The sequence below is a fragment of the Megalobrama amblycephala genome, linkage group LG23, assembly GCF_018812025.1.
Source record: "Megalobrama amblycephala isolate DHTTF-2021 linkage group LG23, ASM1881202v1, whole genome shotgun sequence".
Lineage (NCBI taxonomy): Eukaryota > Metazoa > Chordata > Actinopteri > Cypriniformes > Xenocyprididae > Megalobrama > Megalobrama amblycephala.
This window is the reverse complement of record NC_063066.1, coordinates 25212523-25235554: the sequence shown is the minus strand read 5'-3', so window position 1 is coordinate 25235554 and position 23032 is coordinate 25212523. Positions and strand designations below refer to the sequence as shown.

Genomic DNA, 23032 nt, shown 5'->3' with positions numbered 1-23032 from the left:
TGGTTTTACCCCTGTGTGACACCGCACTATGAAACACTGTCTGGATTTTAGGGACAGATAATAATCAACAAATGATTCTCACTTTTGGTCTGACGTTATCGTGAGGGAGCAACAAGATGTCGGGAAAGCACGTGTGCTGTATCACTTCACGTGTGTCAGTCATTTTGTATGCATGTACGAGATGGGAAATAAGATCAGTGGAAAAAAATAAGAGGAGGCTTTTCTACACAAGGGGAATGTGTCGTTCCTCTACAGAGTCGAGACTCATATCACTATCAAAGGAATCACTTTTCTCTTAAAGAGAAGACCTGTGGAACCAATGTTGGATAATTAGTCATTTCATGGGGGGACACTTTAGGCTGTGACTCCAAAATAATAACAGGCTCCTCAGGTGGGGGAAGTATGGCTTTGAGGCACACTTCTTTGACGTGTCACTCAATTTAATCAAGGCGCTACAGAGGCAATTACCTAACAGATGATTAACATATCTAGCCGGCAAGGCAAACGGATGCAAGCGGTAATCAGCATGGTTGCATCACCGTTCGGTCTCTGAGGAGAAAGAGAGAGAGTAGGGGTAACAGAAGGAGCTTGGTGTGTTAATGTCACTTCTGCTTCAGTGTTTCCACACTGGAAATGTTTACTGCATTCAAGTCACTGCAAAGCACACACTTTTTCACATATCTGAGAGTTGGTATCATAGGACTATGAATCGCCAACTACATCACGATTCGATATAAATCACAATATATACATCCTGATTCAATACATTAGTACATTCAATATAGTTTCTAATCTCTCTAGATCCTCATTGAGTGGCTCTGACTGCACCGAGAAACATTAGCTGTGTCCCAATTCATGGGCTGCGTCCTCCGGAGGTCACATTTAAAGGCTGCATACGTCCTCAAGTCGTCATTTAAGAAAAGGTCTCAGGTCTCATTTAAGAAAAGTAACCATAATAAAATTGACTGTTATTCATCATGAGGTGTAAATTACTGTAATTTCTCTATTACTTTGCAATCTAACGGTTAATTTTCCTAAATGAGACCGACTCAATGACATATGCAGCCTTCAAATGGGACCTCTGAAGGACACAGCCCCTGAATTGGGACACAGCTATTGTCTCAGAGTTTATGCATATTTAGATGACCTAATTCTCTATTATGGAACTGTAGGCCATGCAAAAATAAATAAATACAAATGCACCAAAATTTTGGAAAATTGTATAAGAAATTTTGTTATATTACCAAAAATTCTGTTTTTGTGTCTACAGAGTTATTGAGCAATATTAAAAAAAACATATCCAATATTTCAAATTATTATAAAAAAATATAAATTATTAAAAAATAATTATAAAAAGAAATTGTTTTATTAAATTTTCTTTTTTAAATAATTATAATTAAAAATAATAATTTTCAGTTTCCATTTTGACAAAGAATTATTATTTTGGTGCATTAACAAACATTGATATAAAGTTTTAAAGTATCAATACAATATCGTGAGAAAAAGCATTGTGGCATATCAATAATGTATGGCTGTATCTGTCTTAGCATTTATGCAAATACAAAAATATGAATTAAAAAAATACTCTTGACAAACTCTTTATGTTACTTGGCTAATAAGAAAGAAAAAAAGATGACGTTTCTGCTTTTCTAACATTTGAAATTTGACATTAATTAGATTACCGCATGCCAATAGCCTGGATATGGATTTCACTAAAAGGCTGTACTTCAGCTACTGTCAAAGTGTCTCACCAATATACTCCGCAGTCAGGATACTGCTGACAGACCACCTCCTAGTGTGAGACTCACAAACACATCGGCGTCCAAGCTGTGAAACAACTGAACGAAATGATGACATCATGCCGGGTCCTGTTCTACGTGCTCGGCAGCCCTGCAGAGCTCATCCAGTGGAACGTTCCGCTAATGTGTTCCATCTGCCCGCTCCGAGGATGAAAAGGTAACAAAGTGGCCCATTGTTCCATGGCTTGTGCAACAAGTGAACTGCTCCTGGTCCCTCTCCGAGCTCCGGCTATGGGAACGGTCTTTGAGAAACATCAGCCACCGCTGTCCACAGAGCCTGTGCCATTAAGCTTTAGTGCCAGTTTTAAAGAGCTTTTGTAGTGGATGGCGCCAGAACCTCTGGCTGATGTGAGAACACAGCGAGCAGGTTCCAAAACCAGCCCATGATTTTAAGTTGCATACCAGCTGGGTGCTCCGTGGTTTTCCAATCAACTCTTCGGGCCCCAGGCTGTGGCAATTACATAGCTAAATTGAGAAAATCTTTGTTGTGTAGCTTTGACATCCAATCCCTTACAACGATTCCCTAAGTCTCTTCCTTTCAACAATTCTCTTAGTCTCCTCCTCATGTTGTCTCAAACCTGAAGATATTCTGAATTATGTTTCACCTGTTTGTCTGTATAATAAAAGGTAATGGGATCCAAAAGAACAACATTGGATCCCATTGGCTTAAATGATGATACACGAGGCAACTTTTTTAGCAATGTTGCCGAGCGATGTTGCTTGGACACTTTCCCAATGAGAATGGGCAACAAATTTCTATCTGGACACTTTAGATTGAAATTTGTCGCCCATTCTCAAAAAAGACATTGAGACAGTTTTCAAAATATCTACTTTTTCCACAGAAGAAAGAAAGTCATACATATTTGGGACGACATGAAAATGAATAAACAATAAAATTATTATCCCATTAACAGAGTTGCAAGTCAATGTAACACACTTTGAACCTAAAGTAAGCTTTAGTTTTACATTCGCTTCAGGCAATAGCATAATGTATGAAGTCTGGGCACTTAGAGCCACCAAAAAACATATACACCCTTCCTAACCCTTTGGGACTGCGCCAGCCTACCCTACAACCCCATGACAGCCATTAGCTTCACAAAACAACCCCTATTCTACAACTGAGGCTCAGACAAGCTGAAATAAGGTACCCAGAATGGGTTGAGCAAGTGTTCGGGGAGGTTGTTCCCCCCCTGTCCCTGTCCATTCTGTAACCCAGCACCCAATTTAAGTGACCCCTGAGTCTTTTAAACAAAAGGTCTCACCCAGCAAAGATGCTACAGCTCTTGTTTGCAATGCCAAAGGCTGTCAGCCTGGAAAGCATCAGGCAAGTTCTGACAGGCACATTGGCACCCAAGAGAACAGCACTCTTCGTATTAACAGTCCTGCACCTCCAGTATCCTCTCAGCCTCTGTTTCTAGGATATTGTGCAATTGCTTGGAATGCATGCAGCACTGCTAAGGGAATAGTAGCCCTCCCCTTTCAGGAAGTTGAGAGGATGCTTCAGATACAAGTTTTATATCTGGTGGATCTCCTTGACTGAGGCAATCAAATAAAACGGTATACCCAAAAGGCCAAATCAAATGCGGACTTTTTGATGCCCCAAATACTGCTTGAATGCTTGCAAACCAGAGGTACGATGTGCTGTCGTTTAACTGTACATCACTTCTGGTCACATGTTTTATTATTATGATTATAATGGCAGAGGCAGTAAGTTACTGGCTATTGGGAGGCTTGTGTTAGCGTAGGCTGGATCCATGCCGCCAGTCTCAGTGCTTGTAATGTATAGATCAATGTGGCCGTAGGGGAAAGAGGATCAATGGCTGTTGAGTTATTGCAGTATTTGGCTACTGATTTTAGAGAGCTGTGTTTTCCCAGGAAAGTCAATACCCTCAGGCTCTTCACACTCATCTCGCCCTCCTTCCTCTAACCCAACACCTGGGGAGTCTTAACCCCCCGAGAGACAGACAGAGAGAGAGAGAGACATGAGCTGGTGGACTGAAGGATTTAATGATGCATGCAGGCAGAAAGCAGAACTAACAGAATAAGAGTGAAGATCTCTCCGAAGGGAGAGCCAGAGAGAACAGAGTAAATGTGAGAAAGCAACAAAGCCGTAATAGTTATCAGGTACCAGCTGCAACAATGAAAGTGAGAATTGGACTTAACATTCTGCTAATCTAACAAGATGTCCTAACTAGCCCATGCCACACATTAAATGCTTTCAGGGAATTTGGACACAGCCAATCTTTGACATTTCCCTGTAGTGGTAGAGCCAGGTGCAGAGTAGAGTTGTGTGATATTCAGAATTTAACTGAGAAAGCCTTTCATAGCAATAAAATAACAACTTCAATTTGAACTGTGGTAGCAAACAGGATACAGAATTGCAATTTGAATATTGCAAATTGAATATATATATATATATATATATATATATATATATATATATATATATATATATATATATATATATATATATACATATATTTTAAAATCGGTCCCACTTTATATTAGGTGGCCTTAACCACTATGAACTTACATTTAAATTACTCATTTGATACAATGCACTTATTGTGTACATACATATGTTTTTACATTGGAATTATATTTACAAAAATACCTGCATGTATTTACATCTGTAATTCATTTCTTTAATTACATTTATAATTACACTGTTGACCCATCCCTTACACCTTACCCCCCCCCCCCCTTAAACCAACCCATACTATCAAACCTGTCCCTAACCTTACTTGTATCCCACTTCAGTAGCAGCAAATGTTTTGCAATATAATATGAACAGAATAAGTACTTATTTTTTAATGTAAGTACATAGTAGTTGAGGAAAGTAAACTCCTTTTCCTGTCATTCCAATGCAAGATCCTGTGTAGGGAATGTCCAAATTCCATGTGACAAAATTCAGACTGATAAATTCTAATGAACTAAATTCTGAATGTTATTAAGCCCTGGTGAAGAGAGGTGAAATTTCCCTTTAACAGCCCCAGATGCTTCAGTCTGAAGACTGTGAGATCACTTCCTGTGATGGCAGTGTTAACGGCAGTGATATCAGAAAAGACATGCTCTGAACACTGCTTCTCTGGCTTTCAACTCCAGCAAAGATAAGACAGTGAACCTATAATCAGTGGAATGGGCACATTGGCCGTCTTTGATGCATTTCTAGGGTCCATTACTGCTAATGAAAAGCAGATAAAAGGAATGTGATAAAAAATAATGTGTGTCTGCACAGAGATGCCAGTTTCCTTCGCCAATGTACGTATCCCCCTCCCAATCCCTACGGCCTGAGCACTTAATTTCTGATGACCTAAATGTATCTCTTTCAAAATATTCAAACTGGCTTGTGTTCATTTGGAAGTGTCTGACGATAAGGAGTGAATTTTTTTTCGAGCTGGAATGCTGTGTAAAGTTGAGCTCACTGGGGCTTATGGGAAGTCTCTGGTGGGAAAGACATCACTGAGGTTAGATGCACTCTCATTCCTCTTCAATTATACACAGTCTGCCTGTTTAGTATTTAAAAGCCCGCTTCATTTCACATTCATGAATATCACACATCTCTGGCACAGTAAATAAGTTGCTGGATGTATGTCAGTGCATCCACAAACTAAAATATGTATGTGTGAATCTAATTTGCAGCGTACAATGAAAATGATTTTGAGAAAGAAAGATTAGGCACTGAGTCTCCAAACTATATTCTTACAGGAATTGCTATATTGTAAAGAAAGAAAAAAATGTAAGCATGTATATAGCCTATGTATTTATTACATAATATATATAATTTGTGTGTATATTCTCATTGTCCTCTATCCTGTATGACCTTACATTTACTTTTGTCTCTGCTTTCTGATTTAGAGATATTCTACAGGTCCTTTTTCATTCATCTTTACAATTTGCAACAGGCTTTCTTTGCACCGCGAATATTCTTTTGAACTTTTAGAAAAATTCAAGCTATTCATCATAAAAAGCGACGCAGCGTACAGCTGTCAGTCAACTCTCGTCGGTCCGGCAGACATTAGCATTGCAAAGGAACGGTCGAAGGTAAGACAGGGCCGTCCTCTCTATTGTAAAGTTGTCTCTTTTTGCTGCTTACATGGCAAATGCATCTGAATGAGAGGCGCTTTGAACAAAGAACGTGGGAAATACACTGAGATAAAGCTGATGTATAACAGAAAGCCTGAACACAGGCCTCTCTTTCTTTCGCTTTTATGACCGTCGCTGTGACATTTTCTTATCACACCAAACAGTCCTAGATCTGACCTTTCGCCTACTTTGACTGGCATCTGGATTATTCTGATGGAATAATCGGTGTATGAAAAGCACTGATTTTACTAAATGATATTCGTCCTGCCTGTTGGACACAAGAGAACGGACATCAGCCGAAAGTAAAGACACGACCGCTTGTGTGGAGTCAAGAATGACCCGCTAAGAGTATGCCATCATGGGAAAGCGTCTTTACGGACCACAAAGCATACAAGCCCTAATATTTTAAGCTAACAAAGGCAGGAACTCGATAAAATGGACAAAGAACACATGCAAAGATTGACCTCTAAGAAAGATGACAGAAATGTGCTCTGATACTGGAGATGGTTGCAATGGCTCCAGGCAGTTGCAAAGTGTTGTATACCTGTGTAGACGAAGCGTCCCGGAGCTCCTTTGCAGAATTGCTTGGACTTGTAAGAGAGTGTGACCTCCACGACCCCAGGGATGTGTCTAGGGGGCGTCTGCACCCGGATAGCGTGAGGTGTGATGAGCTAGAAGCCATCGGAGCACACGTTCAGTGGTCGGCACTCAATACACGAGCATTGTCTCCAATGTAAACAAAGTTAATGCTCAAGCTAAAGAGTGATTCATTACTCAAAGGACACTGTTATAGATTTTAACCGTACAGTGGGTTCTCTCAAACTTGAAATCTAAAGTTTTAAGCAATATTGAACATTAAATGAAAGTGTTCACATTACTGAAACAAATTTGATTTATTTAAACCAATGTGAAATCAAAAACACTCCTTTAAAGAAAAAGAAAGGTAATAAAGAAAGATAATAAAGAAATATTTAAAGAATAATTAAATGTTTAATAGTAAAATGGTTTGGCTCTTCAAAACCACTTCAGTTTCATAACTTACCTCACTCCAAACCAGCATTGTGCCGAAGACCACTTGTAATCCGTCAAAGAAGTTGTCCCCAATAATGATGACGGTCGCCCCCCCAGTCGTCCATCCTTCACTGGGGCTGATGGCCTTAATGCATGGAGTGGCTGCTTCGGAAAACAAGATCACAACACAAGCACTGGTTAGAGCTAGTTAGAGCGGGTCGGTGTCAACGTTCATGTAACATTTGGGAAACATTATCATTAAATTAATTACCATTACCAGTGTTTTACTCTACAACAAAAACTGATAAACAGGAAATCCAATGGCTGTAAAAGCTCATTTGATTTTTTTTCTTTGGTGTCTGCATCTCTCAGCTCAATAAAACCATTAAGTTTTTTTTTTTTTTTTTTTTTTTGGGTCTTTTATCGTAAATCCGTCTTTGCAGGCGGTATGGAGACAGACAGGCTGACTGAACAACTGGCCCAGTCTCCACTGGCTATGGACGGGAATTGATTGGTCGCAGCTTGGTGAGCTAACAGGCAAACCAAGGGGCTCTTGGTAAGACCACATTACTGCATATTGTGCTGTACACCAGCGGCCACTTTACTTGAATGGCATCATGGGAATGCAAAGTTCCCTAACTTTAGGCTCTGAATCACTTTTGATTGCTTTTGATTGTTCTCTTTGTTGCATAAGTAAAAATCTCTGGAAAGAGGAAGTTTTGATACCTGTGAAAAATGAACAGATGAAAGTAAACAACCTTTGGGCGTGATTTGCATTCACCTGTTGGGGTGTAATGGAACAGCTGTTCTCTTTTACAATATCTGCATGGGTATTCTATTGTGTTAAAGATGAAAGCCTGCACATCTCCCACAATGCATCACCATCAGTGACTTCCTCTTTATGTTCTGGTCTTTGGAGAATTACTGAAGAGTCTTTCTAAAAGTAGAGCAGTGACTTTCCTTTTCCTCGACTGGGACTCAGGAGTGCCGGTGATTCCACAGCGACGGTTTTCGCACAGAGCTAATCACACATTTTCCTACATACAGTAACTGTTCTGAGGTCAGCTGGGAGGTGATGTTCAGCGCACACTTTTATCACTTCATATCAAAGCGACATTACCCAGTGCAGGTCCTTCAGATAGACAGATGTGAGATTACCTGTACTCCGAGAACTAGGTAAGGAAGTAGAAAGTAGCACTAACGTGTTTGGCTTTCTTCGTCATTATAATGAATGTGGTCTCAAACTTACTCTACCATTCAAAAGTTTGGGGGGAGTACGATTTGTGATTTTTTTAAAAATTTTTTTTATAGATTTTAAAGGGTTAGTTTACCCAAAAATTTCTGTCATTAAGTACTCACCCTCATGTCATCCCAAACCCGTAAGACCTTCGTTTATCTTCAGAACACAAATTAAGATATTTTTGATGAAATCTGAGGGTATCTGAACCACAGATAAGCAGCAACGTCATTGCACCTTTTGAGGTCCAGAAAGGTATTAAAGACATTGTTAAAATAGTCAATATGACTACAGTGGTTCAACCCAAAAAAACAGTTCAAATTGTTGAATAAAGTCTTTTTTTTGTTTGTTTAGTTTTTACCCACAAAAAGTATTCTTGTCGCTTCATAACATTAAGTTTGAACCACTGTAGTTACGTTGACTATATTTTAATGCCATTACTACCTTTCTGGACCTCAAAAGGTACAGTGATGTTGCTGCCTATGTGTGGTTTAGAAACCCTCGGATTTCATGAAAAAAATATCTTTATTTGTGTTCCGAAGATGAATGTAGGTCTTACGGGTTTGGGACGACATTCTGAAAAAGTTCAAAATAATCATTTCCATTTTAATACATTTTAAAATTAAGATTCTTTGATGTGTACAAAGTTAACAAACATGTTTTCGTTTTTTTCGGTGAAGGTTGCGTCTTACCTTCAGAAGGGTCCAGGCGTCGCGCCCTCCGCCCATGTTTGGAGTTGTTGTGGACGAACATGTTATCTGACACGGCCAGGACATGGCCGTCCACATTCACTGTGGTGGACACCACCACCTACGGTGACACCAAAGCTTGATTAGTGCCTGGTTGTGTGCATGTAACTGCATTGTTTTTGTCTGTACATGTGTATTCTCACCTGAAATCGCCTCATGTCTCTGGGGTTTCCTGCATTTTTCAAACAGTTCTGATTACACTTGAGGAAGAATTTCAGGAAAAATCTGAAAAAGAAAGACAGAAACACTTTTGAGTGACTCAAACACAATGAAAACACTCAAGGACAATAGCAGCTATAAACAGCTGCCAATGAGCAGTTTAGCCCAGTCTCAAAGCTGGCTCAGAAAAGACACTTGGTGTGGACGACGTATGATGTGCAATTAGAGATGAGGTTTGACTTTTCTTCCTTTATATCGAAGACTAACTCCAGCTTTGTTGATTTACTTGTATTTTTACCTCAGCCTGGTGCTATTGATCAGGAATGGATATCAATGAAGATGAGCCGTAATAGCCTCCGCTGCTGGAGGTGGGCTACAGTACGAAATGGATTGCAGTCTTAATGCATTTCCCCTGGCTGGTAATCTCTATGCATTCATCTCCAGGACCATAAGCCCCACTATTTTGATGGAGTGCTTTCCTTTTAATTGCCACATTATCACAATAATAATCCGGGCAGTTAACAACCAGCAAGGTCGCAGACAGCCATGTCACATTAACCACAGGATAACCTCCGCCGCTGCCGCCCCACGGAGCGCACGGAGAGAAGGATGCTGGGAGAAAAAGCAGCGAGAGAAGCCCCGTCTGCTATATAAATGGCCGCCATCTGCAGACGCCATTGATTTCTCCCTAATAAGACAGTAACAATATCTTTAAAAACACAAGGTGCTAACTTAAGCGATTTTTTAGAACCTCGCTTTACCGCATGACATAATCACTATATATACTTTAACCCCATCAGCGCTCTTGAGCAAATGCCCAGAGAGAGATAGGAAAGAGAGAAATCCGGCGAGAAAGATGGAGAGAAAGGGAGAAAGCCTGCTCTCTTTAGCTAGTATCGACTGATACTTGATCTGGGTTGCTCTGTTGGCTGCTAATGCCCTTTATGGCCATGGAATACAATAATATGGGGAACCCATCCCTGAGCTCCATTCATATGATATTGGAGTCCTTGGAAGGAGAGATATGGATCAATAAGGATTGAATTAAAACACAGCAGGAGACAAGGGCTGTAAGTGAAGCTCTTCTCAGATATTAGAGGAGTACTGTGTTTATACAACCACCCAGTCACCATCTAAAAGTAGAGAATCCTGCCTGGATCTTGAGCTGAAACCCGTCCCGCTTTGGTGGTTCTGGAACGGCAGAGCTCTCAGAATCACGGAACACGGGGAAGAAAGAGAGAGAGAGATGAGGGTGTGGAGGGGGAGAGAGGAGCACGTGACGGTAGAGAGTCTCGTAGGTCTAGACTTCTCCATCTGCCACTGGGCAGGAGTTGACAGGGAATGTGAGATTCCAGGTCTCATCCTGGAAAAGCGGCAGCACTTCAAAGCAGGTCGGCTCCCTTCGGATCGAGGCAGGACTAGCCCAGTGTTTGGAAGTGTGCGGGATGAGGGGGGAAGAGCCGCTTTTAGATGACAAGGCTCGGGGTGGAATAGAGATCTCAGACAGGAAAACGGGGGCGAGTGGAAAGACGCAAGCAGGGCAGATTCTGAAAGAGTCCAGTGTAACCAGCAGACTTTAAAGGAATATTCTGGGTTAAGTGCAATTTAAGCTCTATCGACAGCATCTTTGACCTGCTGTTGATCACCACAGAAAATATTTAGACCAAAACTAAACAGAAATTGCAATTTTATAGGGCAAATTTTCTATGTTCATCCTATAGATGTCTCGATTCTCAAATATGATATTGCAATATATAATAAATATAAATGTATTTGTCCATTTTTTTTTATTATTTGGGTAAATTGGATAATAATCATTTACTCAGAAAGTTTGTAGTTTGTGGGCATTTTATATATAGCATACAAACTACATAATTATATATAAAAAAATCATTGGTATCCATTTATATTTGTGCTGCAATAATTGTCTTGCAATATATTTTATATTATATTATATTATATTATATTATATTATATTATATTATATTATATTATATTATATTATATTATATTATATTATATTATATTATATTATATTAAGCAACACTTGAATATAAATATCTTTGTACTGTATTATACATGTATATTATAATCAATAATTATATTATTTTTTGTTATTTTATGTAAAATATTTTTACATTTTTATAGTTATTATAATGACAGATAATAGTGTTTATTATATATGTAGATATATCAGCATTATAGCGGCCATTGGACTAAAAAAAAAGAAAAACTCGTATGGGTTGATCACTAGGCAAAAATAAATAATTAAAAAACAGTCTCCTTGCTAATTAGCACAATGATAGAATAAAAGCATCAGAATCATATATACAATAATCATATCATATTATTGTCACTTTAAAAAAATACAGAGCCTTTTCATTTCCAAGTGTGGATACATGTCATCCTGAAGTCCCCTCAAGGCTTTGGCAATGACTGATATTGTAGCTGTGATACAAAGACCCCAGTATGAAATGGACAGACAGCTATAGGAAAAGACAGAATGACAGAACAGGCGAAATTGAGGTGTGGACAGAGAAAGACGGAGAAGAGAAAGACTAACTCTCACGCTGAACCTCTCCCTCCCCATCTAAAACTTATTAAAACAACATAAATAATTAATGACCTTCTAGAGCCAGGGCTCGGTTATTAGTCTCAGTGTTTCTTTTTCTCCATCCTTCTCTCTGTCTCTCTTCCTGTCTTTTGCTGTCTCTCTCTCTTTCTGCTCTTAAAAAAGTGGGTAAAGATAATGAGGGAGTTGGCGTCTCTGTTGTAAGCCGTCACCTCATTACGCTGGCCTGCAATCAATTACAGGGGGATGTGTGGCCCTGTCAGTCCCTAATGTGCCTCCAACTCCGAGTCAGGAATTACTGCTGGTCTACAGCACCCTTTCCACTTCTCTCACTCCATCGCTCTGTCTCGAACTCGAGGGACTGTCATGGAAGGGGTTCTATGACCAGAGAGAAACCGGAAAGGGCTGGGTGGGTTGGTTTCAGGCTGTGGAGGCCAGGGTCTCTCGCTTGTAGCTCTGAGAAAAGCCGTATGGCAGGCCTTCATCTAAACCTGACTTTAGCTTTTAGTGTGAGATGACCTGACCATTTACAACTCTTCAGCTTCAGTTTGGATTGTTTTATGGGTGATGCTGGTGAACAAATGTTTTGGTGATGTTTATAAACCGCTATGGCAGAGAAATCTGAGAGTTTGAGGATAAAAAAAGAGCAAAGTGTAAATCTGTGAATCTAAAAAATTATTATGAAACTATATGAGCTATAACTCTTTCATAGCTCAGGACACCTGCAGTTATGTTTCATTGAAAGTTTCAACTTTGTCTCTCCTAAAATCCCATTGGGTAAATAAAAAATACAAAGAAATGAGACAGTATGAGTATAGAGCCTTACAATTATTGTGGGTTGTACAGCTTAAATAAATTTGACAAGTTCATGAAGATTTTGAACTTTTGATTGCAGACTTTGGTATCTTATTAAATCTGAACACAGTTGAGATTTCTTCAGAAACTTATGTGAGATTACTAGTGCCTCTAGAGAAAAAAAATCTGATAAACTGTAGATTTTCTATTCTTGGACTTCTTGCTATCATGAAGAAAAAAGGAGATATTAACAGGGATTCTGTCATTATTATTTTAAAGAATGTTTCAACTGTTTTAACAATGAAAGTTGTAGAGCAATGCCATAGAAGAACCATTTCTGGTTCCCCAAAGAACCTTTCAATAAAACCATTTTCTTCTTAGTGAGTAGAATATTAAAAAAAAAAAAAAAATGATCCAAAGAACCTTTTTTCACTATAAAGAACCTTTAGAGCAACAGAAAACTTCCATGGATGTTAAAGGTTCTTCATGGAAACATAGATGCCAATAAAGAACCTATATTTTTGAAGATAGTTCAGAATATAGCTTGTTGTATCTGCACAAAGACACACGTACAGATTCACAAACATTCTTACACACATACGCACATACACACACAAATGTCCTCACGTGATGTGTAAAAGGAGCATCTCTGTCTGCTCACCCATCGTCTCACACACATACGCACACATCCCTGGAGTCTCTCACTTATTATGTTAGGCAAGAAGAAGAAGAAGAAGAAGAAAAAAATCAATATTTCAGCAGAGGTATTTTTAAAAGCTGCCATGGCTCCAATTCTCAGCCACCGTTTGCTGCGAGCGCTAGTTGCTTTCTATGAAAAGATGGTCTTTCTTTGGGATGCTTAAGACGGGCAGCGATCGCTCTCATAGGCTCTGCATCAGATTAACAGTGTTTTGTCCCATTCACAACATTCTGCACTCTCAACACGCTGCCTGATATCCAGTTGCACTGTATTGGAAAAGGCATAATCAAAACTCAAACATTTGACTGCGCTTGCTCTTTCTGGCCCTATGAATGGACTGGTTGTAGCAAACAGTGTAATTATTTTTAAAGTCACATGCCAGTTTCTGTCAATAATTTATTGTGTATGATAGCAAAGAGAACATTCTGGAAGCGAACAAGAGGTTATAATATCATTTCACTGACTTTGTCTTTAATTCAGAATCATTTTAGTTAATGAGAACAAGATTATATTAACAATAAAGGTGTACAAAAAAGGCAAGGTGTGGATATGTGTGTAAGAGAGAGAGAGAGAGAGAGAGAGACTGGGGCCTTCCTTTGCTCTCCTACACGTCATCAATTATTCAATAGCCAAGATGGCAATTACAGGACCGTGTACAATCAGACTAAATATTTAATAAGGCACTCAAACAGTCTCTAGAACGGATCTTTGTCTCCCTTTCCTCAGTCTCATCCTTTACACTGCATCTAACGTCCGCTCCCCTGGCCTCTTACCTTTGTTATGAGCACAAAAACAGTTGCAGCTCACAGACTCCTCCATGTATCAGAGATGAGCAGTGACTATGCATTTCGTTTGAATGCATATTAAATTTATTGTATTCATCTGGGGAGTTTGTAAAACATGAAAGGAGCATTTTTAAGAATTTTTAGGAATAAGGAAATTCACTACCTGTTAAAAGCTAGACAAATTTTGTCATCATTTACTCACCCTCATGTCCTTCCATTTTATTAGAACACAAAATATGAAATTCCGAAGAACTGTTTTTGTCAGTTTAATGAAGGTCAGTGGGATCAACCCATTAACTTTGAACCTCATTGTATGGACAAAACCCAAAAATCTCATTTTGTGTACCACTGAAGAAAGAAAGACATTTGTTTGGAAGGACATGGGAGTGAGTAAATGAAGACAGAAATTTAAATTATCCCTTTAAATTATATTTAAAAAATTATATATAATATTTTATATATTTATAAATAAATAAATATATATATATATACTTTTTTTCATAAATTGATCAAAGGTGACAGTAAAGACATTTAAATTGATACAAAAAATAAACAAATAAATTCTGTTCTTTTGAGCATTCCATTCATCAAAGAATCCTGAAAAAAATGTATCATGTTTTTCCCAAAAAATATAAAAGCAGCACAACCGGTTTCAGCATTAAAAATAATAAGAAATAGATTATTTAAAAGCATCAAATCAACATAATATGATTTCTAAAGGATCAAAGAAATAAATTACATTTTAAACTATATTACAGTAGAAAATAGTTACCTTATTTTTACTGTATTTTTAATCAAATAAATGCAGCTTCGGTGAGTATGCAGTTAAACGGTTATGCGCTAAACTTGTATGCTAATAGTAATACTAATAAAGTATTATTGAAATTACAAAAAAAAAAAAAAAAACTGATTACAATAAACATTAGGTAATGTGACAGGGATGTACAGTAACAATCTTCTTTTTTGCTTCTTCCTGTTTTATATACGATTACTCTTATACTAAACATGCTGAATTGCTAGAGACAAGGCTGGGAAAATAAATCCATGACTTCATCATGGGAAAAACGGGAAAGGAGGTGGTGCAGACAGACAGATAAGAAATGAGAAGATCCTGCAAAAATCCTGATGGTGGGATGTTTGTTTGGATCAGTGAACAGTGTCCTTGTGTCTGTTTGTACTTAACGGCAGAGACAGAAAATGAAGCAACTCAAATCACACCAAGAATCGCTCCTCCCCTATGATCAGATTTCCTCAAGACCCTCTTAAGCATTATTTTGGCCCCTGTTGCCATGGCGAAGTACATATTTGTACCTCCAATCGAAATCAATCCGTGACATAATGCAGTAAAGAGAGAGAACACGTGAACGTGGCTGACCTCACAACGGAGGAATGGATCAGAAATTACTGCAAGCTGCACTTCCTGAACAGAGCACAGTCACTTATTACACCCATAAACGAAACCCCAGAAACCTGCCACACTTTCACACGGCCAATTATGTGAACAGAAACTGCACATTTCCTCATGAAGTCTGAATCATTATGCTCAGCACAATAAATACTATATTTTATGAAACAACTTACTCCTTAATTAACTGTCAAATGTCAAAAGTGACTTTGTACAGACTGCAGGGAAAGAGAAGTAGATCTTACAGAGGATTTGGTCACCATCTGAAGCCCCGGTGAGAAAGACAGGGTGAATGTGTTAAGATAATATTTTACTCTACATGGAGATCAAACGGTAAGACTTGACAGTGGAACAGCTCTGTTGTGATCTGAGAACAATGTGTCGATATGTGAGTTCACTGATTTACATTGAGAAATCTTGAGTTACTACTGGGTTAGTGAGATTTATTTTAAAGGATTATTTCATTTTAAATGAAAATTACCACATGATTTACTCACCCTCAAGCCATCCTAGGTGTATATGACTTTCAGATGAATACAATCAGAGTTGATGCTCCCAAGCTTTATAATGGCAGTGCACAGAAACAACCTGTTTGAAGCTCAAAAAAGTGCATCCACACATCATAAACATACTCCACACGGCTCTGCGATGTGTTTGTGTTAGAAAAAATATCCATATTTAACACATTATAAAGTAAAATTTCTAGCTTTTGCCAGATCGCCTTCCGTATTCAACTTACGAAGAAAGTGTCACGCCTCTCGCAGTTCAAAATGCTTACACTACATCCTACGCCTTCCAAAACAAGCGTAACTGATATGAAGTTGAATACGGACGGCAGTCTGGCTTGTTATTTTACTAAAATAACGAAGCAGTGGCTTCACAACAACTCCGTGACTGTTCTTGAATGGCCCAGCCAGAGCCCTGACTTAAACCCAATTGAGCATCTCTGGAGAGACCTAAAAATGGCTGTCCACCAACGTTTACCATCCAACCTGACAGAACATCTTGGGTTACTGACGTAACCCTTGTTCCCTGAGTAAGGGAATGAGACGCTACGTCAATGACGTGATGGGAACCCATCACGTCATTGACGTAGCGTCGATAGTTCCCACGAAAGGGAACTGGAGAGGATCTGCAAGGAGGAATGGCAGAAGATCCCCAAATCCAGGTGTGAAAAACTTGTTGCATCTTTCCCAAAAAGACTCATGGCTGTATTAGATCAGAAGGGTGCTTCTACTAAATACTGAGCAAAGGGTCTGAATACTTAGGACCATGTGATATTTCAGTTTTTCTTTTTTAATAAATCTGCAAAAATGTCAACAATTCTGTGTTTTTCTGTCAATATGGGGTGCTGTGTGTACATTAATGAGGAAAAAAATGAACTTAAATGATTTTAGCAAATGGCTGCAATATAACAAAGAGTGAAAAATTTTAGGGGGCCTGAATACTTTCTGTACCCACTGTACTAATGAAATAATGTATATTAATAAAACATATATAATATAATTTAACACACTATCCCTAATAAATGGACGGACAGACAGACAGATTGACAGATAGATGGACGGATGGATAAAACAGAATCTCCTTTACGGGACCAACAGACAAGAACTGAAGTGAAAGATCTGTAGGCAGTATATCTACTTCCCGAATCCCGTTACAACACTGTCTTCCATCTCAACCATCACGGTTAACAGCCTGTCCAGTCAATCAAGCCGAAGAAGGAAGAGACGGTGGAGGAAAAGAAAGGAAAACAAAGAAAATCCCTCCTTGATGTGTGTAGGCTGACAGCTCTATCCAAGCCCCCCAGTGTTGAAATCAAGCTGTCACTCTTCCACCATGGAAATAGAGGAATTGTGCGCTCAGATTTAAATACCGCCTATAATAGCTTCCCATCTATCAGGCCTGCTGGCCGGTTATTCTTAGACACATACATTAGCCCTTGGCCCAGATAGGAATGTCACCAGATTAAACATCCAATTTGTTAACCGGGCCAGGCCAGGGGTGCTGCTTCTTGACAGAACTTACAAACAAGCCCAAATGGCCCCATTTTTCACCCACAGGCCTGCTGGATTTTTCTATTCAGACAGAGGGAACCACTATGGATGGGGAGGGAGAGAGGGAGGGAGAATGGAAGGATTTTCTTTGTGGGTGGAAAGATGAGGAGAAATGCTAGGTGTTTTCTGAGGCCACTTAATCTCAGGAAGAGCCATAAATACTAAAAAAAAAAAAAAGTGTTTTTGTCATGCAGTATTAATTTCGGGAATATTCCCTCTTTAAAGCACAGCAGAAACAGATATGCCAGAGAAGCCTACAGTAAGTCTTTCTCACTGCCAAAACATCAGCATACAGCATGCTAAGCAGCTTCTTGGAGAGATACTTTCCCATGCATCATCATGACTGAGGGAAAATAAACAGCACATTGTAAAAAGATTACTTTAAAGAATTAGCTCACCCAAAATTCTGTCCTTATTTACTCAACCACATGTCTTTCCTTTCTCTCCAGTGGGCTGTTAGCCACTGTCACTTAATCATGAGTCAGCAATATGAGTACTGGATTAATGAATGAATCATTCAGAAAGGTTTTGTGAACTGGATCAGCCGATTCACTGAAAAGATCTGATTCAAATTAAAGAATGATTTGTTCACAAATCAGACATTGCTATTTATTTAATGAATGCACCAAGATAAACTTTGGTCTGTTCTGCACACAAAACTACCATTCGGCTTCTATGAAACTTTTATGGTGCTTTTTAGTCATTTTGGAGCTTTTAATTCATTGCGCACCTTCATTAAATTGAAAAGACTGGCCGTTTTATATCCTTCAAAAATATAAAAAGTCATGTCATATGTAAATAATGACTGAATATTTATTTTGGGCTGAACTATTCCTTTAAAGCCCAGGGTATCCGGAACATCCCGCACTGTAAGACAGCACTAATCCTCGGCAACGGCCCTGTCAAAGCCTAGCGAGCGAACAGATATATTCACTGAAGATGAAGTCGTAGATTAGAGCGAGTAAAGGCCCTGTGGACAGATTGGGAGCATATTGGGGAACAGAGGGAGAGACAGTGAACCAGATGCCACCAGTTAGTTCTCCCCTCAGAATGGGAGAAAGAGTGAGAAATATGGGCGTCCGACACCGCTCGGCTGGTGGAAGCCGTCCGTGGGGAGATATCTTACTCAGGGGAGGGAATGAATGAAGCTGAGGTCACTGCACACTACAGGGACTGTCAGTGCTTTCACTGTTAGCTGGTAGATCAAATGCTCAGTGTTTACAGAAAATGTTTTGATATACATTAGTTTAAATATTACAGAATTAAACTAATTCAAGGACAGTTCTCTGAGGAATATAAAGTGTATAGAGAAACAAGAACATATAAAACAAATAAAAATCTGAAAATATGGGAATGCCAAAAAATTGAGAAATTTGCAGCAGATAACAATGCCAATTTTTGATCCTGTTTCTTACAAAAATTATAAAGACATGGCGCATGGCACAGGTGCACTTAGGGCATGTCCGAATCCTCTTTTGCTAGTTTAACGAATGAAAAAATGGTCGGCGCGCCAGGTGCGTGATCCAAAAGGGTTGTACCTAGTCTCTTAATGAGTCATGGGTGTGTTTTGGGCGTAAGGTGCAATAAACCAATAAGAGTCTCATCTCCCATTCCCTTTAATAGCCAGTTGCACTTGCTCCATGGTGGATTTGCTATTTACATAGCGGAATTTGCAAGCGGAAAGTCTAAACGAGGAATCCTTTTATTTTTAAAAATGTTTGTGTGCTGCAGCACGTCCCTGTGTGTGTAACAAGCAGAGATACGTGCATTGTGCACCCACCTATAGGCACATAAATAAATAAATAAATAAATATATAAATACAGCACCATTGACTTTAGACCAGGTTTTTGTTGGTCAAATGGCACAGTCATTTCCAGTTGCCTCAAAATAGCAATGCGCCAACAATGCGCCTGAACACACCTTGTTTTCAGACCAGGACGCCCATGGGGCGAAGAGATGGGAGTGAGTGCATTTGCTATTTAAATAACGTGGCACTGGACGTGAAAATGATAACTGCGTCGGGCTGAAACTAGCAAAAAACACTTGCGTCGTGCCTGCCGTAGCATTGCACTGGGTGTATGATAGGGCGCATAAAGTCCTGTGGACTTTTATGATAGTTCTGTGGTGCCTTTTTGTAATTTTAGCTAGACAGTCTCCAGTCTTCCAAGTATTGAATGGAATATTCAATAAAATAAAATAATCCATGCATGTTAAAAAAAGTATTAAATTAACCATTCATATGTCAAATTCACATTAAAATTTGGCCAGTCCAATTGAGTTCCTTTTTCCACAGATCACATGCTTTGTACAATAGATAACAAAAACAGTATAATTTACCCCATACTATTCCTCAAATTTTCTATACATTGAAAATAAATGGTGATAAATTTATCCACAAAAAATAGAAGAAGAAAAGATTCCATATGAATAAACTTCAAGATGTATGAAGCCCCTACAGCACATATCACATATGTGTTCTAAGAAAGAAATTAATGCAGGTTTGGAGCAACCTGAATAAGTAAATGATGACAGGATTCTCAATCCTTTTAAAAACAATCACAAAATCCTAAAACTGAGTGACTTGACACACTATAAATACGCTGGTTTGAAATACAGTTACACAGTTGAATGTTCCAGTGTTTGAACCAAAGAGGAACACGAGGTAAATCAGGGGGCTAAGTGAGTGAACCACAATACATGTAAGAGTCCTTTAAGACCGTTAGAATAAAAGAGTCAGTCTGTGAAATAGCCTCTGCCTCTTTAAGTAGAAACTAATATAATTTCTCTCACGCCAGCAAACAGGAGTATTTTATTATTCCAAAATCGTTCTTCGGGGGAAAAGTGATTTATACCTCACTTTATCTGTCAGACAAATGTTTCTCTTTATGGCTATTACCATTCCGAACCGGCGGCAGGCAACACAAAACTAATATAGTGTGTGAAGTATTTAATTAAGTATCTGGGTAGGGATAGCTGAACGTCTTGCTTTATTGAACCAAAATTAAAAATAACTCCTCCATTTGAATAACGCCTAGGGCTTGCCTCTCATCCGGCTCATTTTAATATCACTCATGCCACTTTAACCTTTTCAAGCACCACGTCCGTCGTTTGTTTGTCAGTCAAGAGAAATCAGCACCCACATAGGCATATGAAAACACAACTTGAGTCGTTCTCAAACAGCTTTACAAAACTGTGTATTTCCAACCTCATAAATAAGGAACACAAATACCTCCAGGTCAGTCGGGCTGTTTTTTGAGTTTTTTTTTTTTGCCTGTGTGGGGTGTGTTTTGCTTTGTTTTTGAAGTGAGAAGTTCGAAGTCAAGATGAAGAAGAACCGACATATCAGCCCTAGATACAGTATGTTGATTTGAAAAGCACACATGATGCAATGCTTACATAGTAAATGTAATTTGCAGGAGCTTTGAAGTGTTTAGAGAGCAGCAGCCATTTTGGGGCACATCAGACATTGGGTTTAATTAAACACGACGGGAACACAAATAATGGAGGGAGAGAACTTATTCTGAACGCGAACACCACCGAAAACAAAATCGAATTACCACGAACGGGGCCGGGCTGCCAGAAAAGAAGTTCACTCTTCATTCAGGGTAAAAAGAGTGCAAGTGAGAAAGAGATAAAGAGAGAGTCAAAGAGAGAAAAAAAAAATCCAGATGCAGGTTTTAAAATCACAGAGCAGATATTATCCATCTGTTTGGCACACCTCATTCTCTGCTGCATTGAGGAGACGGTCATGGACAAGGTGAACCCAGCATCACCATCTGGCTGTGTGTTGGCCTGGACAGAACCGAGGACAGTTACAAACTCCAGAGAAACACACACATTCACGCAGACGCCAACATCTTCTCAGAATCTTCCTGAGCAGATTGCAGCATTTCAATCGTGTTCAAGATTTTTATATTTTTTTTATTTTATGTTTCCTCTTTTCTTTTGGGAGAAATGTATCATACCAGAAGGAACAAAAAGCTAAAATAAAATAAAATAATAAAATAAAATAAAATAAAATAAAATAAAATAAAATAAAATAAAATAAAATAAAATAAAATAAAATAAAAAGTTGAAAAAAATATTTGTCTTAAATGCTGTATTAGAATGTCACATGCACATTCATATTTGTCCAGTCCAGTTGAGTATCATCTTCCACAGATCACATGCTTTGTAGATAATATTCATTTACTCAATACCTTTCCTCAAATTGACTGATTTTTTAATGTTTCCTCTTTTCTTCCTGATGGGGCATTGTTTGGAGGAACACATCATACCAGAAGAGGGAAAAAATAAAATAAAATAAAATAAAATAAAGCAAAGCAAAGCAAAGCAAAGCAAAGCAAAGCAAAGCAAAGCAAAGCAAAGCAAAGCAAAGCAAAGCAAAGCAAAACAAAACAAAACAAAACAAAACAAAATAAAATAATAAAACAAAACAAAACAAAACAAAACAAAACAACACAAAACAAAACAAAATAAATTGAAATAAATGCTGTTGTAGAAATCATCCATTCAAATGTCACATGCACAATTAAATTTGGCCAGTCCAATTGAGTCTCAACTTCCATAGATCACATGCTTTGCTGATAACAAACACTCTCAATACCTCTCCACAAACTGTCAGATTTTTTTATGTTTCCTCTTTTCTTCCTTTGTTTGAAGGAACACATCGTACCAGGGGCTTTGTTTGGAGGAACACATCGTACCAGAAGAGGGTACAGCTTGCCAATCAGTAACAGGTCGTTGGTTCCGGTCCCCGGAGAGGGCTGTAGTCTTACCGCAAAGTTTGAAAGCACGTGTGTGTGAGGAGAGTTCGGGCTCTTGTTCGCTCAGGCAAGCTATGAGTGTACACAGCTGGGGTGAGTTTGACTTAATGAGAATCTGTTCAACAGTGCTGCATGGAATCCAGGCCTGCAGGTGAAGACTTTATGTTTTGATTTACATTCCTAGGAAATTTGATGAATGCCGCTCTTTTTTTCCCTGCATTCTCAAATCAGCATCTCATCTGGTGAGGCTCAAAGTCGCCAGAAAGGCCTTGAGTGATGAGTGAGCTCAGATGTGAATGAGTAACAGTATGACAGTGATAGAAAGGTGCCAATGCTGGGAAAAAGAGAGGTCAAGCGTTTAGCCATGGCTGCCTCCAGATTGCAAACCTACACCCACTGAACACAAACGCTCTTGTTTGTTAAACAGCAGAATGGATTTACTCTATGTACTCGGGCGGGCGGTTACGCTCAGATAGTGTATTGATTTATTGGAGGCTGGTCACTTGGGATCATAGATTTAAACTGTAGCGCGCTGTGAGGTTCGGGGTCATGTGATTTGTACGCTATTAAATCCAGCGTGACTGAAGTAGACAGTTTGGACTGAGCCGGCATACAGGTGGTGTGTTTATTAGTGGTTGCACGACAAAAACAGGCTGTCAGAAGGTGATGCCACTATCTGTACAGGAAGACATAATATAAAAAAAAAAAGGAAAAAGAGGTTTAATTTTAAATTCGCTCATTTAGGATGTTGTGGACTTAGGACTTTCATAGTGTTGTTAATTTATTGTGCATATTTAAAAAAAAAAAAAAAAAAAAAACTGAAATGAATAGAAATTCTGCAATGGACACAAGGAGAGCCGTTAACTGTCTGTCTGATGGTACAAAACTAGTAGAATCTTTAATTCTTTGT

The 23032-nt window shown here is 38.8% G+C and overlaps 1 protein-coding gene across 5 annotated transcripts in view; it reads right to left on the bottom strand.

Annotated features, from left to right (window-relative positions):
• Window positions 1–23032, bottom strand: part of LOC125259435 (transcription factor COE3) — a 117341-nt gene that overhangs the window by 29424 nt on the left and 64885 nt on the right. For 3 of the 5 annotated variants that reach the window (XM_048177063.1, XM_048177066.1, XM_048177068.1), the window contains exons 7-10: window positions 9026–9107; window positions 8826–8943; window positions 6928–7061; window positions 6430–6556 (exon numbers count right to left, since the gene is read on the bottom strand). In XM_048177063.1, coding sequence (XP_048033020.1) covers window positions 6430–6556; window positions 6928–7061; window positions 8826–8943; window positions 9026–9107 — 461 coding nt within the window. The remainder of the gene's footprint in view (window positions 1–6429; window positions 6557–6927; window positions 7062–8825; window positions 8944–9025; window positions 9108–23032) is intronic. The other 2 variants (XM_048177064.1, XM_048177067.1) reach the window with 1 other exon arrangement.